Here is a 17,624-nt window from a genome sequence, read left to right on the forward strand (position 1 = left end):
TGGCATCTTATGTTTAGTTTAATGTTGCAACTCTGAATGAGGTGCGAAACCTTTATTTAGCTTTGTGGCTCTAACAGATAGGAGAAGTGGGGACTATCTAACACTCAGTAAATTCTGAGAACTTTCAAGAACTGGGAAAGTCGTTTAGTCAGAATCTACAGTGGGTAATTTAATTAATTTAAAAAGGTACCAGTGGGAGAAATATTGGTTTGTGATGTTTTAAAGTCATAATGTTCCCTTAAAAAGAAGGTGACCATGCTGTTGTGTTGCAGGTGATCAACAGTATGAAAGAGTTGGGACTAATTAAATTTAGGAACGTGTAAAATCTTTAGTTTGTAATAAATCATTGATATCTTATACAACAGGACCCCTTAATGTCATCTCTTTTCCTTCTCACTAAACCAGTGACTGTAGAGGATGTTGTATTAGAGAGACAATAAGTAACATCATGTACAGGATCATAACATTAATGTTATTCTATTTTTTGGGGTGTTCCCATTTTTGGGGGTAAATTGAAGGTACCAGCAGCAGACATATTGGTTTGTGATGTTTTAATATCATAAAATGTTCCCTTAAGTAGAAAGTGACCATGCTGTTGTGTTGCAGGTCAACAGTATGAAAGAGTTGGTGCTCAAGTCGTAGAGAAAGTTGTGGTAATCATAATGCTCGTCAGTATTTTGGTCATCTTTCAGTATTCAATAGTCAATATTCTGTCATGTGATCAGACAGACTATGTCTATAAAAGAGATTTAAAACCTTTAAAACATTTAAAACCTAAATACTTATACAACAGGACCCCTTAATGTAATCTCTTTTCCTTCTCACTAAACCAGTGACTGTGAGCTACTTGAGGAGGTACATTATTTACAACTAAACTTTGCTCAAGTCTCAGGATGAAGGAAAGCAATCAAACAGCATAGTCAACAGTGTCTGCACCATCAGGGGACGGTAGACCAGAATGCATTGCAGACCCACGTCGGTACGGACACATTTTGGTAATAATAAAATGAAACCTGGATATGAGCAGTAAGTATGTGACTGCTTGCTTTTCTGAGAAGTTTAGATCATGTGACATCTAACAGTCCATTTGGTTTCAGGCCTTCTTTTTGTGTTGCTATAATTAAGTATAGAGTTTGTTATCTTGCTCAAACACGTTTCTGAAGGTTCCTCAATTGTAGCATTAAAAACTGGCACAGGTGTTTTTTCATTTGTTTTTGCTGGACAGAAGTCAAGGTTCATATTTTGAGTAGGCATGTGTGTCTCGAAAATATCTTAAAACACAACAAATACACACCAAGGTAATATGTGGATATAAATAGTGAATTTTCTTCAAAAGAACACAAAGTTTTATCCAAATCTGCATACTACTAAGTGCACTGTTGTGTCTGTAAATCCAGATGTTGAGTGTCATGGAGGTCCAGTCTGTGAGAATGGGGACAGCCAGCCTGTTCCTGAGTGTCTACTTAGTTTCAGGTGAGCTTTCTAGTTTTGTCAAGTGTGTTGTATATAAAGTAGTGTGGTTCATCAACGCTCTCCTTATATAGAATTATTATATACTGTATAGTGTTAGTCATTGGTTTGTTTCACAGGTGCTTTTGCTGTTTGTGATGCAGATCTATTAATTACTGCACTAAAAGAGGTGGAAGCACTGACTAGATCTCACCTGGATCCAACCAGACTCTCACAACATGATGGTGGAAAACACCACAACCTTCACAACTAAAATGTGTTGACATGATATCAGCTGCATCAAGTTTTAATGTCACATTTTCCTCAGATGCTCCCAAGGACACATCCGTGTCCATCAGTCCATCAGGTCTGGTGTCAGCAGGTAGCTGGGTGAACCTGACCTGCTCCAGCAGAATTATTGGCTGGTGAATTAATGTACCTTGTGGTATTTTTTAATTTTGTAGTGGCTTTAGTACAATCCAATTAGAATTTGTTATTTTTTTCCCATTTGAAGGAACAGCAGCAGTGATACTTTGATCCACCTCCCAGCTCCTCCTCCTTCCTCTCACAGAGCATCTTGGTTCAAAGACCTTTGACTTCTGCATGAACTCGTCAGACAGCAGACTGCACTGAAGAAGAAACACTCACTCAATGTAAGTTAATGTCAGCTTCATTACATCATTTTAGTAGCACAGAAAAAGGTAGAAAACTGTCCTTTATATTGAAATGTCATCAAGTTACGAAAGATTTCATTTGAATTATTGACCAAAATTTTACTGATTGCCTGTTCAATCAATGCAGAGAGAATTTGTACGTATTTTAATAGATATTTGAGATGAAGAGGAAAGAGAAACTATGAAAAAGGAAATGTTTTGGCTATTGGGGTAATCCATGTTGTTCTCACAAAAGAACCTGTTTTTATGGAGACCTAGACTCCCCAAACTAGGTGGCTGTTGGTAACTTTTAATTCCTATTCATATAAATTTGTATTAGATTTTAATTATTGTATTTTAAATCCCCATCTCACAGGACTGACATGCGTTTTCATTTAATAGATATTCTCTTATTGTTACAAGGAAATCCTTGTGTTCTTTGGTAATGTAATTAAAGTGGGACATTGAATTAGTGTGGAGGGGTTTTTGATCTATAAATGCCCTGTTTTCCACACATGGATTGCTGATTTCTTCATGTTGCATTATTTATATTCATGTCATAGATGGATCTGCTTTTAAATCCTTACAGCTAAATCAAAGACAAAGTACATTTCTTTCTGCATATGAAGGTTTTTATTTGTGTTGTAATGACACAAATGCAACTTTTTGTGTTGTGGTCGTAAGAAAGTAAGCTTCATTAACAAAATGATTTTGCAAGTTACAAACTATCATGGCCCAAGCCACGAAAACACATGTCATTATTATGTTTATGTAGTGTCATAATGCAGCAAATCTATTTTTGGGTGTATTTACTCTTTCACTTTAATTTCCCCACTGTACTGTGGTTGGTCTTCTTGAGTGACGTGTTCAATGTAAACCATAAAACAGTTTTCCTTTTTCTTAGCTTCCTTTTTAACGGTTTAAAATAACATTGAAGCAGATTCATGTCTGCGCTGCAACTTTCTATTATAGAGAACAGTTTATTCCAGTTTTTTTTTATAAAAGGTGATGTCCCCAATCATGTGGACGCCAACAGATCTGTGTATGAGTCCTCATTCCCAGACTTGTGAGCTGTGGTCTCTTCACACACAGGAGCTTGTGGTTGTACACAGCATGTTGAACGCTTCCTAGAACACTGATGTTGTGTTTGTGAATCAGGTGGTGAGTGTCATGGCAGACCAGTCTGTTAGGATGGTGACAGCCATCGTGTTGCAGAGTGTCTTCTTCCTCTCAGGTGAGCTTTATGTTCACTCACTTGTATTTCACTTCAATCATTTACTCTTTGGAAAATATCATTTCAACCTAAATTCATGTGAATGTTACAATGTGTTTTCTTCCTGAGCTCTTTTATCACGGAGACAAAACTGACGTAGTTATTTGGAGACAGAGACGGGTTTGGTCCCACTGGGCTCGGCCTTGTGGGGGATAGTTGTAAAACTTAAAAATCAAAACAAACTGTTCAGGGAAAAAAAAGAACACACAACGCAAAACATTACTGCTGAAGTAGATTTCTCTTTGTGTTCATGTTATTGTTGTGTTTTTACACATTTTAATCACCACTGTTAATCATTAGTTTGTTTTACAGGTGCTTCTGCCTCTTGTTATTGGAGATCAGATCTATCCATTACTGCACCAGAAGAGATAGAAGGACTGACTGGATCTTGTTTGCAAATTCCATGTAACTTCAGAGTTAAATCAGAAGAGAAATTCAACAGCACAACAACAACCTTTGGAGTGTGGCTTAAAAACCACTTTTACTTCGACAAACATCCAAATAATGTGATTTTCAACAGTAGTGGGACAGTTTCCACATATCCGATGACTTTTACTGGAGACCTGAGCCAGAAAAACTGCACCACTTTATTTTCTAGTTTAAAGACAACATACACAGGCAAATACTACTTCAGGATTGAGAACCGACCATTTCTTGCAACAGCTCATTGTGATCCTCTGCTAATAACAGTTAAAGGTAAGAGACTGTTGTTTTTCATAAAACAATCTATAATGTTATTATTTAGAATAAAAACAGAAACAAGTAGAAGATAACTTTTAATGTCAATATAAATAACGTCTCCGGTTACGAATGTAACCTTAGTTCCCTGAAGGGAACGAGATGCTGCGTGGAAACACTGTGGGAACGCCTCTGCGTGACCGCGACATGAAGCACCTGTGAAATCTAACCAATGGCGAGCTGGTATGTCATAGGCGGGCAACGCCAGGACCAGGAAGCTATAAAGGGACCCGAAGGGCAGGACTATTCATCTCTGAATGGCCGAATCAAGTGCCACGGGCAAGCCGGGAGTATGGCATCGACACACAGCGTCTCGTTCCCTTCAGGGAACTAAGGTTACATTCGTAACCGGAGATGTTCCCTCTCAGGGAACTCGAGCTGCGTAAAAACGCTGTGGGAACACCAATACCCACTCGGCCCACTATGAGCAAGTGAACGTGGTGTGAAGTCAGGGCGCACACTCAGACGACAGCACCTGCGCTCCAGGCGTGGACTTAAGGTCGAGACGATAAAACCTCACGAACGTGTGGGGAGAGGACCAGCCTGCCGGCATACAAACGTCGTTCAGCGATACTTAACCCGACAAAAGGGATTTAGAAGCCGCCATACCCCTAGTAGAATGGGCCCAGACAGCCAAAGGTGCGGGCTGGCCGGCCGATTCGTAAGCAAGTGAGATGGCCTCAACCACCCACTTGCTCATCCTCTGCTTAGTTACCGGGCCCCCAGTATTGGGTGGTCCGAAACACACAAACAACTGTTCGGAAAGTCTACACAGGGCGGACGTAAAAGTCTAAGGCCCTAACTGGGCAGAGGAGGTTGAGCTTCGCCTGGTCCGACGTCAGGAACGGAGGTGGACAGAACGTCTGCAGCAATAGGCCCGACCGTAGTGGACGGAGCCTAGGAATATAGCCGGGGGAAGGTAGTAAGAACACCTTCACCATGCCGGGTGCAAATTCCAAGCACGAGGGGGCCACCAAGAGGGCTTGCATATCTCCAATTCTTTTGAGGGAAGAAATAGCAGGAAGAGGGTCTTAAGAGCCACGTACTTCACTGCGACCTCTGCGATGGGCTCGAAAGGAGCACCGGAGAGACCTTCTAGTAAGACAGCCAGGTCCCAGGACGGTACTCTAGTGCTGGCTGCTGGCCTCAGCCTCAGGGTGCCCAGAGAACGCCCATCTAGTGGGGCATGAGTTGCCGACAGGGGCGCCACATATACTTTGATAGTAGACAGGGATAAACCTGTGGGGGAAACAGTCCTGCAGGAACTCCAGTACTGAACCGACCGGGCAGTTAACTGGGTCTAGCTGTCATTCCCCACACCAAGTGGCAAAGAGCCTCCACCTACCTAACCTTCCTTGTAGCGGGGGCTCTGGAGTGGAGGATGGTCTCCACGACCTCTGTCGAGAGACCAGATCCTAAGAGGCGGGCCCCCTCAGGGGCCACGCCCATAGTTTCCATAGCTCCGGGCGGGGGTGAACGATGGACCCCGACGCCTGCGCAGCGATATAAGGTCCGCGAACCATACTCGGGCCGGCCAGAACGGGGCTACTAACAGTAGACTCACGACGTCTCCAGAAGCCCTGGGAGCAGAGCAACCGGGGGAAAGGCGTACAGGCATGACCTCGGCCACGCCTGCACCATTGCATCCACCCCAGCGGGGCGGGATGCGTGAGGGAGAACCACAGAGGACAGTGAGTCGTCTCTCTGAAGGCAAACTTTCCGCTTTCCACAGGAGCTCCAACACCTCGGGGTGGAGTCTCCAGTCCTCGGGCCTCGGCCCCTGTCTCGACAGGGCGTCTGCCCCCTGGTTTAGGTACCCTGGGATATAAACCGCTCGCAATGAGCAGAGTTTCCCGAGGGACCACCATATGGCCAGAGCCTGCAGGCAACGCAGAGTGACCTTGATCAGACGGCGCTGGTTTCCCCTCGGGGAGAACCCCTTGGCTCTGAGCCACCACTGTAACGGTCTCAAGTGCAACAGGCCGCAAGGGATCATGTTGGATTTCGCTGCCAGCCGACCTAACAGTCTCTGAAACTGCTCAGCTTATCGGTAACTTCACACGCACTAGATGAAGGCACAGAGATGAATGGTCCTTCCCTTCGGGTCCCTTTATAGCTTCCTTGTCCTGGCGTTGACCGCCTATGACGTACTAGCTCGCCATTGGTTAGATTTCACACGTGCTTCATGACGCGGTCACACAGAGGCGTTCCCACAGTGTTTCCACGCAGCTCGAGTTCCCTGAGAGGGAACTACAGACACCAACTAGGAAATAAAATGTTCACACTTCCTCGATATGAATGGATTTTTCTGTTCGCTACTATTAATAATGTCATGAGAAAGCTGCATGTACATTTGCATTTAATGCTTAGAAAATCGGGAAGACGCAAAACACTGTGTTTTGACAACATTAATTAGTGTTGTAATTGGGAAAAGAAAGGAGTTAAAGTTCTGCTACACAGATGAGTTTTTCTAATCTTTCCTTCGTTATGAAGTAGTCGATGAATCTGATATTATTCAGAAACATCAGAAAAATAACTAGAAGCACCAAACAAACACATTATTTAATGAACAAAGAAAACAATTCATAATCATAATTCATATTAACATCTGATAGTGGAGTAAAAAAAACATTCTTCTCAAATGTCAAATGTAGAAGTGTAATTTTATCATAGACTCTAGACTCAAGTCTTGTTGCAAGTCTTGTTGTGTACAATCTGTATTTGATTTGAAACCACAGATTCTCCTCCAAAGCCCAGCATTGAGATCCCAGGTGATCTGAAGGAGAAGGAGCCTGTCTCTATAAGCTGCTCAGCTTCCACTTCTTGTCCACACTCTCTTCCTCAACTCACCTGGAACCTCCAACCAGACTCTCACAACATGACAGAGAAAAACACAGATGGAACCTTCACAACTAAAATCCAGAAGAGCATCACTCTGTCACATGAACATGATGGATTCATCATCACCTGTTCTGCCAGATATCCTGTGAATGAAGGAAAGGGTGTGAAGACGTCAGAGGAGACAAAGACTCTCAGTGTTTCATGTGAGTGTTTGTTCTTTGATCCTGTCAGCATACCATGATTCATGTGTTGACACAATGTCAGCTGCATCAAGTTTAACGTCACATTTTCCTCAGATGCTCCCAAGAACACCTCAGCGTCCATCAGTCCATCAGGTCTGGTGTCAGCAGGTAGCTGGGTGATCCTGACCTGCTCCAGCAGAGCCAAGCCTCCTGTGAGCTTCACCTGGTTCAAGACCAGCAGAGATGGACCAATCAAAGTATCTGAAGGAGCCTTTTACATCGTTAATGTCACTGATGGAGGAGTTTATTACTGTGTGGCCACCAATCAGCTTGGTGATCAAACATCCTCAGAGATACATCTGACTATAGGAGGTAAACACATAATTGTATTACATTTGTGCTTGTACATAACTGTATTTATGTCTCAATTGTTAGATATATAAACCAACTCAAACCTTGTCAGGGTTCGGGAAGGGACCCAAAAGCAGACTGGAAACTCACGCTAAAGGTGGCAAACCAAAACGGGTATATATTCAAACAAATCAGATGAGTGATGAGGCCAGCTGGTCGGGAACAGGGGGTGGTGGCGATCCTGGGGACAGAACAAAAACGAGGTCAGAAAAACTATTCAGTAGTTGTCCTATCGACCCACAAATGCGACATAACGATCCGATGGGGATGAGATCACGTCACGTCCTCCTCTCTATCCTATTGTTGTTGATGTTGATGGAGGAGCAGGTGTGTTGGCCCGAGCCTCTGCGACTCCTCCCACCAACAGGACTCACGAGGAGGGGTTTGTGACAAACCTAAACCTACTCTCTTCTATACGGGGTCACTCTTGGTCATCTATAAAGCAGCTGATCGTTTTGTCATCGTCCGATAACGTGAACTTTTGAAAAACTGCAGAACAAAGTCTCGTCATTTAAAACCAATCTTTTAATAATTTGCATATTGAGCCAAGTAATATCTGAATATCGGACTAAAAATTGCTGCAGACAACCCAACTTTATTTATATATTGATGCTTCCACCAACTGAAAGAGAGATGCTGCATGGTGCAAACAGACAAGCTGAAAACATCTGTCTGAGTGTCATAGTTCCCTGTGATGACGTCACACACCTTCTTCTGTCACCTAACCTGCATCAACAATTGTGTCCTTTGTCTCGTTAGTCTGCATGTTTCCTGTTGAGATCCATGAATCGGGAGGTATAAACACTCACAAAGGTGCTTTGCATTGTCCGTACATGGTTGAATGTGGGGGGCGTGGAGGCGGAATGTGAGGATGAACCAGCCGCGCACCTTCACTGGTTCATTTGGGATTCATTAAAAGGAAATGGCTCACTGACAACACAATGCTTTATACATCTGGATATATTTTGGAGTGCGTCCATTTTCTCCTTTGAACGTGTGCACATATTTAGTGGGGATCCTTCACACTGCTTTAACAAAGAGACGGCTGATTTTTTCTCATCATCATCCAAGTCTTCAAGGCTGTGAAGGTATCAGCAGTGATGAAGGCAGATGGTGTTATTGTGGATGCAGAAATGAGCTGCACGTTCATCTATCGACAGGACGTCTGTTGGTATTTGAAGGTCACTGCAGGAATTATGATTTGAGTGTTAACATCTTAAAGGTGACCATGCCGTTGTGTTGCAGGTGATCAACTGGTTGGTGCTCAAGTCATCGTGAAGGTCCTGGGAATCATTCTGCTTGTCACTACTTTGGTCATCTTTGAGTGGTGAGAATACCTTTTCTACGATAGATTATGTGCAAATACAGACCAGTTTGTGTCATTGTGAATGTTGTAATGCGTTAATGCAGAATTCATTATTATTCATAGTGATGATAATACAAATAAATATCAAATCATTTTACACTTATGCAGAAAGTCAAACATAACCTGTTCCTCTAATCCTGTTGATTATATTGACCTTGCGGCTTATTCATCAGCGGCTTCACGCCCCAGGTGGTTAATGAAAGATAAAACAAAATGTTCCATTTAAGTGAAATAATAACCACAAAGTAACTTGCAAATGTCTTTGAGTAACCGGAAATTATGAATTATTGTGAGACTGGACCTTGAAAGTCATTCGTATGTTGTGATTAGCAATATTTTCAATTCTGAATACTATATATATGTCATAATAAAGATAATTCTGCACTGCTTTAAGAAAATATTTCAAATTAAATACATCAACAAAATATGTTATGTTATATGTTAAGTATAAGACTTGTACTAACAGTGACGACTCTATCTAGTGTCCCTTCCTGTGTAATTCTTTGACCACACAACTATCCGTCACAAACCATTTCCTACTTTCCTGCTCTTCCTTTCTTCAACCTAAATTCAGTTCATCATCCCCTACCACAGCCCCAACCAGTAAAGCAATCCATGTCTGGTTTCATACAGTCCAACCCTGGTTTTGTATGCATGTCAATCCAGCTGTTATCTTCTGTTTTATTGGTTTTCCTGTTTTCGTTGCCAGGCCTGTTGCTTTTCCCTCCTCTGTGTCCAAAATCTGCTTGTGTCTGTGCTGTTTTTGATTGGCTTTGTAAAGAGAAAAAGTCAAGTAAAGATCCAAACCGTAGTCTTATGGGGCACCATTTGTAAAATGTCGGACGTTCTAATATCCTGCTCAGTTTTGGTACATTTAGCATAATCAAATGAAAAAAAGCCTGACAATATTAATGTCACTTTTTCAAACATCTAGAGAGAATTTCCTGTAAATTCATGCAATAGCTTTTCCAAGGATAATATTTGGCAGTAACACAAAGTTGTTAAATAATATAATGTTTAATCTAAATGTTAAATCTAAATGTTAAATGTAAATATCAATGTTGTAAATAAATGTAAAATATGAGTGTTAAATGTAAAAACAAATATCAAATGCTAAATGTAATTGTAAATGTAAAATGTTCAGTCTATGTCAGACTTGACGACTGAACATTGCAATATTTACGGTAATTGGTTATGTCGTTTCTGTTGCTACAAGACTTGTGCCTGATGTAGGCGACGGTCAGTCTTGGAGAGCTACCGTAACGCCAGAAAAGGCTCGCTCTATAACAAGAGCTAATTCATTCGGACTTGCCATCTTGTCTTGCTGCGTGAAGTGACTAAAAGACTGCTCTCTCCATCCCATTAAACAATGGGAACATTGGCGGAGGTTTGCCACAATCTGCTGGTGCCTCTTTCACCTGCAGGTTGCTAGCACAACACGTACTGTAATGTTCAGTCGTCGAGTCTGACATGTAAACTGGAGATTTAACATTTAGCATTTAATTTGTATTTATATGTAACATATTTGATTTGAAGCATTTTATTTCTTGAACATGTAGACATTTAAAAAAAAAAAATATTTAAATTTATTTAAAAATCAACATAGACATAGACCACAAAATTAGAAAAGTCACCTTTTGTTCAAGAAAAGGAGTAGAGAGAAGAAAAAGCTTATAGATACCCACCCCTATCTTATCCATATTCTCAATTTGTATATATTTGGAGATTAATATCATACATACATACATACACACACTCTCTCACACACACTCTCTCACCCTCACACACGCACGCATACTCACACTCACAAATAAAAACAATTTAAATTTCCGTCACTGAATATTTTCACAGATCTCATATTTGGCTAATGTGTATAATTTAAGATGTTTTTTGAACTGTGCAATATGTTTACAATCTCTGATCTTATCTGGTAAGTTGTTCCACAACTTCACCCCACAGACCGATATGCACCTGCTTTTGAGTGTAGAGTGCACCTTTGGTTGCCTCAGTTTCAGTCTCCCTCTTAAATTATAGTCTCCTAGTCTGTCGCTAAACAAACTTTGAAGGTTTCCTGAGAGTAGGCTGTTTGTTGCTTTAAATACAATCTGTAACGTTTTAAAATCTTTTAAGTCCATAAATTTTAATATATTTAATTTCAGAAATAATGTGTTTGTGTGTTCATAGTACCCCACCTTATTAACTATCCGTATTGCTTTTTTTTTTAATTGTGCATATTGCCTGTAGGGTGCTTTTGTAGGTATTACCCCACACTTCCACACAGTAACTCAAATAGGGGGCAAACAGTGTACAGTACAGTGTATGCAGTGATTGTATACTCAATATATGTCTGACTCTGACTAGTATCCCTACACATCGTGCCAATTTTGAGTGTACACGAGTGACCTGTGGCCTCCAGCTGAGCTTGTGGTCTATCATTACACCTAGAAAGGAGTATTCAAACACCCTTTCGATTTTTATATTATCGATCTTTAGTTCAATGTGTGTGTTTGCTTGTGAGTTACTTTTACCAAAGACCATAAATTTGGTTTTCTTTTACATTAAGTGATAATCTATTTATATCCACAATTTCAACTTGGTTAACTCAGTCGAGACCGCCTCCAACAACTGTTCGAGGTTCCCTCCTTCACAGAATACATTTGTGTCATCTGCAAAAATAACATTTTTCAGGATCCTGGATGCATTACTTATGTCATTTATATAAATAATAAATAGTTTTGGACCCAGTATTGATCCTTGCGGCACACCACAGGTAATATTTCTTAAGGTGGACTTCTTATCCCCTATCTGTACAAACTGTTTTCTTTGTCCTATGTAACTTTGTACCCAATTTAGTCCAACCCCTCTGATCCCATAGCTTTCCAGTTTGTGTAGCAGTATATCATGGTTTATTGTGTCAAATGCCTTCTTCAGATCTATGAAGACCCCTATTGCCATCTTTTTGTTATCTATTGTGCTTGTCATTTCTTCTACCAAGTCCATGAGTGCCAATGATGTTGATCGGTTTGGCCTAAAACCATATTGACTATCTATGAGTAATCCATGTTTATCTATGAAACTGTCCATCCTTGTAGCAAATATTTTTTCCAAAATTTTGGAAAACTTGGAAAGCAGGGAGACTGGTCTGTAGTTATTGTAAAGGTTTTTTTCACCTTCTTTGAAAATCGGAATTACCTTAGCAGTTTTCATTTTGGTTGGAAAGAAGCCCGCTTGAAGTGAAACATTACAAATATGTGCTAGGGGATCTGCTATATTAATAATAACTTCTTTTACTATTGTCATATCAATACCATTCCAGTCTCTTGATGTTTTTTTTTTTAATTTATTAACTATGGCAATAATTTCATTTTTATCGGTGTCCTTCAGAAAGATAGTATCTGGGTTCCTCTTGCCCAAATAATGCGCTACACCCCCCCCTTGCGGAAGGTTTATCTGCTCTTCTAGTTTAGGGCCCACATTTACAAAGAATTTATTGAAGCCTTCTACCATCTCCTTTTTGTCATTAATAATCTTATCATTATCTAGAATTTCTTCTGGCAATCCAGAGCTGGTCGATTGATTTCTTATAATTGAATTTAAGATCTTCCATGTCTCCTTTATATTATTTTTATTTTTATCTAGTAGTTTACAATAATAATCCTTTTTACAATTTCGCATAATATCAGTTAATTTATTTTTATATCTTTTATACTTCATTTCTTTCTCCTTATTTCTATTCTTGATAAACTCTTTATATAAGAAGTTCTTCTTTTTACAGGCGTTCAACAAACCCTTTGTAAGCCAAGGTTTATCTGAGCGATTTGCTCGTTTTCTGCTTTGCTGAATTGGACAGCATCTGTCATATAACATCAGAAAAGTTTGCAGGAAGGAATCATAAGCATAATCAACCTCCTCTGCCTCATAAACCTTTCTCCAGTTTTGTGCACTTAATTCATTTCTGAACTTGTTTAGATTGTCAACCGTTCTTAATCTCCTTTCTATCATTTCATTCCTTTCAGCCAACCTAGGTGCACCGCTGTAGATTGCAAACACCGGCAGATGGTCACTAATATCATTTAATAATAATCCACTTTCTATATTATCTATTAGGTTATTAGTAAAAATATTATCTATAAGTGTTGCAGAGTGAAATGTAATTCGACTAGGTTTAGTAATAGTAGGATACAAGCTTCTGCTGTACATTGCATCCATGAATTCCTCTATCGGTGTTAGTTTGTTAGGATTCAGAAGATCGATGTTGTAATCGCCACAGAGAAAAGTTACCTTTTGCTCGGTGTTTGTAGCCATACTCTCCATCAACTCCTTGAACTTCTCTATGCTATTGTTGGGAGCCCGGTATGCACAGCTGACAATGATGTTCTTCCTTTTCCCCATATCAATTTCAATAGTAATACATTCACATATATCATCAATTGCAGCCGTCATACTTTCAACAATCTTGTACTTAAGTCTTCTATCAACATAAAGTGCAACTCGCCCTCCCCTTTTGTTGCCTCTGTTTACATAATTCAGATTATAACCATCCAACTCAAATTCCACCCCTTTCTCCAGACTAATCCAGGTCTCCGAGATTGCGATTACACTGAACGGTGAGGTGAACTGGTCTAGGTAGTCTTTAATCTTGTAAAAATTAGCATAAAGGCTTCTACTATTGAAGTGTATTATCTTTATATTGTGTTCTGACCCAAACTTTTCGTTGAACTGATTTTCCGTGTAGTAGTCACAATTTCTCCCATTCTTGAAGTACTTACTCTCTGGATCTGTGTCTGAATCTAAGTCAAGCATAGTGTCAGTTGAAGTCTTGCACCATCGTTTACTGTAACCTCCCAAATGTCATATGAACACTCCCCCAGTATTCTCAGTTGTATTCTTACACACCCTTTTCTTGCCACATCTAGTATCACTAATATGTCATATGGACACTCACCCTCAGTCACACACCCTGTCATCCATCCTTTCACACGGTCACTCTTACACCAAAACCACAACTCACGCCTACGAGCCTCACAGTCTGGTTTTGTCCCCATAACCACAAAAAGGTTTGTGCGAAAAATGCAACAATGATACGGAGACCTTAGGAAAATGCAACACCAGATAGAAATCCACTGTAGGGGAAAACATCTCCACGAGAACACAACATCCATTATTATTAGAAAAGATAATGTCACTGTTTGATGTTTTACCATTTCATGTCCCATTATTGAACTGTAAAAGAATTTTTTTTCTCGCCCTGCCGAATGATTAGTTTGTCATACCTCAGAAAGGCATAGTCCCCCCGCTCTCTGGCTTCTTTCATTTTTCGGCAGAAGTTCCTTCCTTTTCTGTCTCACAGTCTCTGGATAGTCTTCATTTATGAAGATACTCGTCCCCTTCAATTTTCTTGCATTCCTTAGCACCGTGTCTCTGTCCTTTATTCTATGGAATCTCACAATGACTGGTCGTGGTCTGCCTTGAGTGCCATCGCTGGAGATGTTCACCTTTCCGACACGCATTGCCTGTTCCACTCCAATTATCTTAGGGTCCAGGTTGAGTTTCTCTTCGATAATTTTCAGAACTTTTTCCTCTGAGACCAAGTTGTTTTCCTTTTCTGCCTCAGGAATGCCATCCAAAATTAAGTTGGCTCTCCTTGCCTGACTGTCCAGGGAGTCAGATTTAGCATCCAGTATCAGCATGGATTCTGCCAGTCGCTCAATATCTGATTCTTGTGATTTGCAGATTGATTAAGTTCCTTTACATGTAGATTTCAATTCATCCACCTCCTTTTGCGTGAATTGCAGACTTGTTCTTAGGTCTTGCAGATCTTTAAGCAGTTCACCAATTCTTTTACTGGATGTATCCATAATAGTGCAGACAAATGCTTTGAAATTGCTTTCTTGCTGCTGTAAAAGTTCTTTGTAAAAAGCTTTTTGTTGTTCAAGGAGTTCTTGCACTTGTGCCATTGATACACTTTGATCACTGTCTTTTTCCACTTTATCTTTGTTCCCCTTCCCACCAGCCATTTTGTCCTAGGTCTTGGCCCAACAAACTGTGGTACAGGAACAGTCCCAAACTTTTACAAGATCTTTCAAGTTTGCACTTACAAGATTTAAGATCTTCTGCCAGATGGCTCATGTAAAATGTTGTTGTATAAAAGGAAGGGATTTCAGAGATGTTTGTAGATTTGCTTTACCCAGTTCAGCAGCAGTTCAGCAGCAGTCAGCCATTTTGAATATCTTGGGGTTTTCAAAATTCAAAATGCACAGTTCATAGCGGCATATATATTTAACATTTATATATAACATCAAACACTTTATTTATTTATATTTACGTTTACATTTTATATTTAATATTTATATTTATCATTTACATTTAACACGTTTAGAATAAAATAAAACTTTATTACTGCGAATTATTTAATTGGAAAAGTTTTTTGCATGAATTTACATGAATTTCTCTCAATATTTCAAAAAGTGACATTTTAATATTATTGTGGGTTTTTTTATTATTTATGATTATGCTAAATATTCCAAAACTGAGCAGTTTTTTAAACACAGTCATAGTCTTGATCGCACACACTAACAAAATCAGTCCTTCTTTTTCCTTCCAGCTGGTTGAAATCAAGACGCTACAGCAAACCACAGGAGGTAAGATATCAGAAGAGGAGAGATATTTCATGATCATGTCCTTGTTTGGTTTACAACATTCACACAGGAATAATCCTTCAATGGTGGTGATGTTTAAAGAGCAGAGTCTCCTCCAATGCAGTGAAGCACGTCTCCAAATGAATGCTGATGATGCTCTGTGTCTGCTGGATGCTGTCTTTACTAAGCTGTGCATAAAAGCTTCTATAAAGTGATTCCATTTATTCAACCATGAAAAAAAAATATCCCAAATGAAAACCTATAAAAATGAAGAGTTTGTAAAGACTATTAAAACACAACATTGTTAGAACAGCTTTCAACCTGCATTAATTTATTGAATGTTTATTGAATGAAGAGGGCCAGTGCATGAAGCTGTAAACACAAGACATTTTTATCACTTTATGAAGATGTTATGGTGAATATTATTGTATTGTATTAGAGTGTGTGTGTGTGTGTGTGTATGTATGTTACATCCGTCATGAGCCAGAAGAGAAAGAAGATGCCATGAAGCCGTACCATCTTTTTTGTATTCATTAACAATGTGTGTATCTTTTCTCTTAATACTTTTAATGGTATTGTATTCTATTCTTTAAAGATGAATGGTAAATAATGTTTATAAGCGTAGTGTGTTCATAACACTACTGTGTTCTTAAAATGATCAATTAAACATCCTGTTATATTTGATCTTGTGTTGATTGGATGTAAAGCGTGTAAAGTGAATACAAATTTCACTAAGCAGAAAGTGTTGTGATTCATTCTGTCTGAATGAAATCACAGCTACACACACACACACTCATGATTTATATGTATCTGTGCATGTAACTTATATAATGTGTAGGGTAATTTAACCTCATCATGTCAGGTGGGGTATGTGTGGTACATACATGAATGGGGCAGCACGGTGGTGGGGGGGGTCAGCACTGTCACCTCACAAGAAGGTCATGAAGTCAAAGCCACCCAGAGGCCGTTCTGTGGGGAGTCTGCATGTTCTCATTTAAGCAAACGGTTTAGTTGTTTATAATGTACCTACCTTGTCAGGTTGCTCATTGTCACTGGTTTAGTAAGAAGGAAAGGAGATGACATTAAAGGGTTCTGTTGTATGAGATATCACATCAATGATTTATTACATAAACAAGATTTTAAATTTTGTAAAATAGAATTAGACCGTCTTTGCAAATCATCAAATGACAGAATGTTTTGTCCGACTGCTGAAAGATGACGAAACTACTGACAAGCAATATGATTCCCAAAACTCTCTATGACTTGATCTTGTATGAAAAAATGTTCAGCTGAACGAATAATTGCACACAATTCACACTCTCGATTTGTTGCAACTCAGACAATGGTTTTAACAGGCGATGACAGGATTTTTTTTACATTGGGAGGGGCTTAACACTGCTGCACGGATTAACTGAGAGAATGCACTTTAAAATGGACCTTTTCATTTTGAACCATAAAACGTGTAACCACTACTTGCTGGAATGATCTTCTCACTGCAGTACTACAAGCCTGAAGTACCTCTTTATGGCGTTACACAGCATTGATGTAGCCACCCAAACAACCAGTGGAGCCAAACTTTGGCCGACTACTTTGGATGCAGCCTGCGGGAGAACTGTCTACAAACCAACGCAATTGAAATCAGAGGAATGGATTAAAAAAAGTGGAGGTTAAAAGGTTATTTTGGCATCGTGTCCTCAACCTGCATCCCTGAAAGTTTTTCTTTGACTGAAATTCTCCAAATCCATCGGCTTTACAGACTGAAAAGTATTTTTTGTGCTTTAGTTCACTCGTACCTGTTCAGACAAAACAGATTTATATACTGTGTGTTAACTTGCTGTTGCTCCAAAAAGTGTATATTATATTGTTCTGATTACTTTAAAATAAAAGCGTGCACAACACTAAGTTTTAGTTCAGTTTTATTTTTTCATCTTTGCCCATTAGTAGAGTGAAGTGAACATTTGTAGTGGTCACAGCGTCATCTAGTGGTGTGTTGTAGAAATGCACACTACAGAACTGGAAAGAGCGGTGGATCAGAATCATGGACCATGACTTGCAGATGTAGATTATTACAAA

The 17,624-nt window shown here is 39.7% G+C and overlaps 1 protein-coding gene across 1 annotated transcript; it reads left to right on the forward strand.

The window, feature by feature from the left end:
• The first annotated feature begins 1,019 nt into the window (after positions 1-1,019).
• On the forward strand, positions 1,020-16,330 carry LOC119199008 (myelin-associated glycoprotein-like). Its single transcript, XM_062559366.1, has 9 exons — positions 1,020-1,026; positions 1,398-1,473; positions 2,066-2,102; positions 3,261-3,336; positions 3,688-4,071; positions 6,852-7,157; positions 7,251-7,508; positions 8,793-8,874; positions 15,518-16,330. The coding sequence occupies exons 1-9, from the start codon at positions 1,020-1,022 to the stop codon at positions 15,585-15,587; spliced, it is 1,296 nt and encodes a 431-aa protein (XP_062415350.1). The 3' UTR covers positions 15,588-16,330.
• The last annotated feature ends 1,294 nt before the right edge of the window (positions 16,331-17,624 follow it).

The sequence above is a fragment of the Pungitius pungitius genome, chromosome 19, assembly GCF_949316345.1.
Source record: "Pungitius pungitius chromosome 19, fPunPun2.1, whole genome shotgun sequence".
Classification (NCBI taxonomy): Eukaryota; Metazoa; Chordata; class Actinopteri; order Perciformes; family Gasterosteidae; genus Pungitius; species Pungitius pungitius.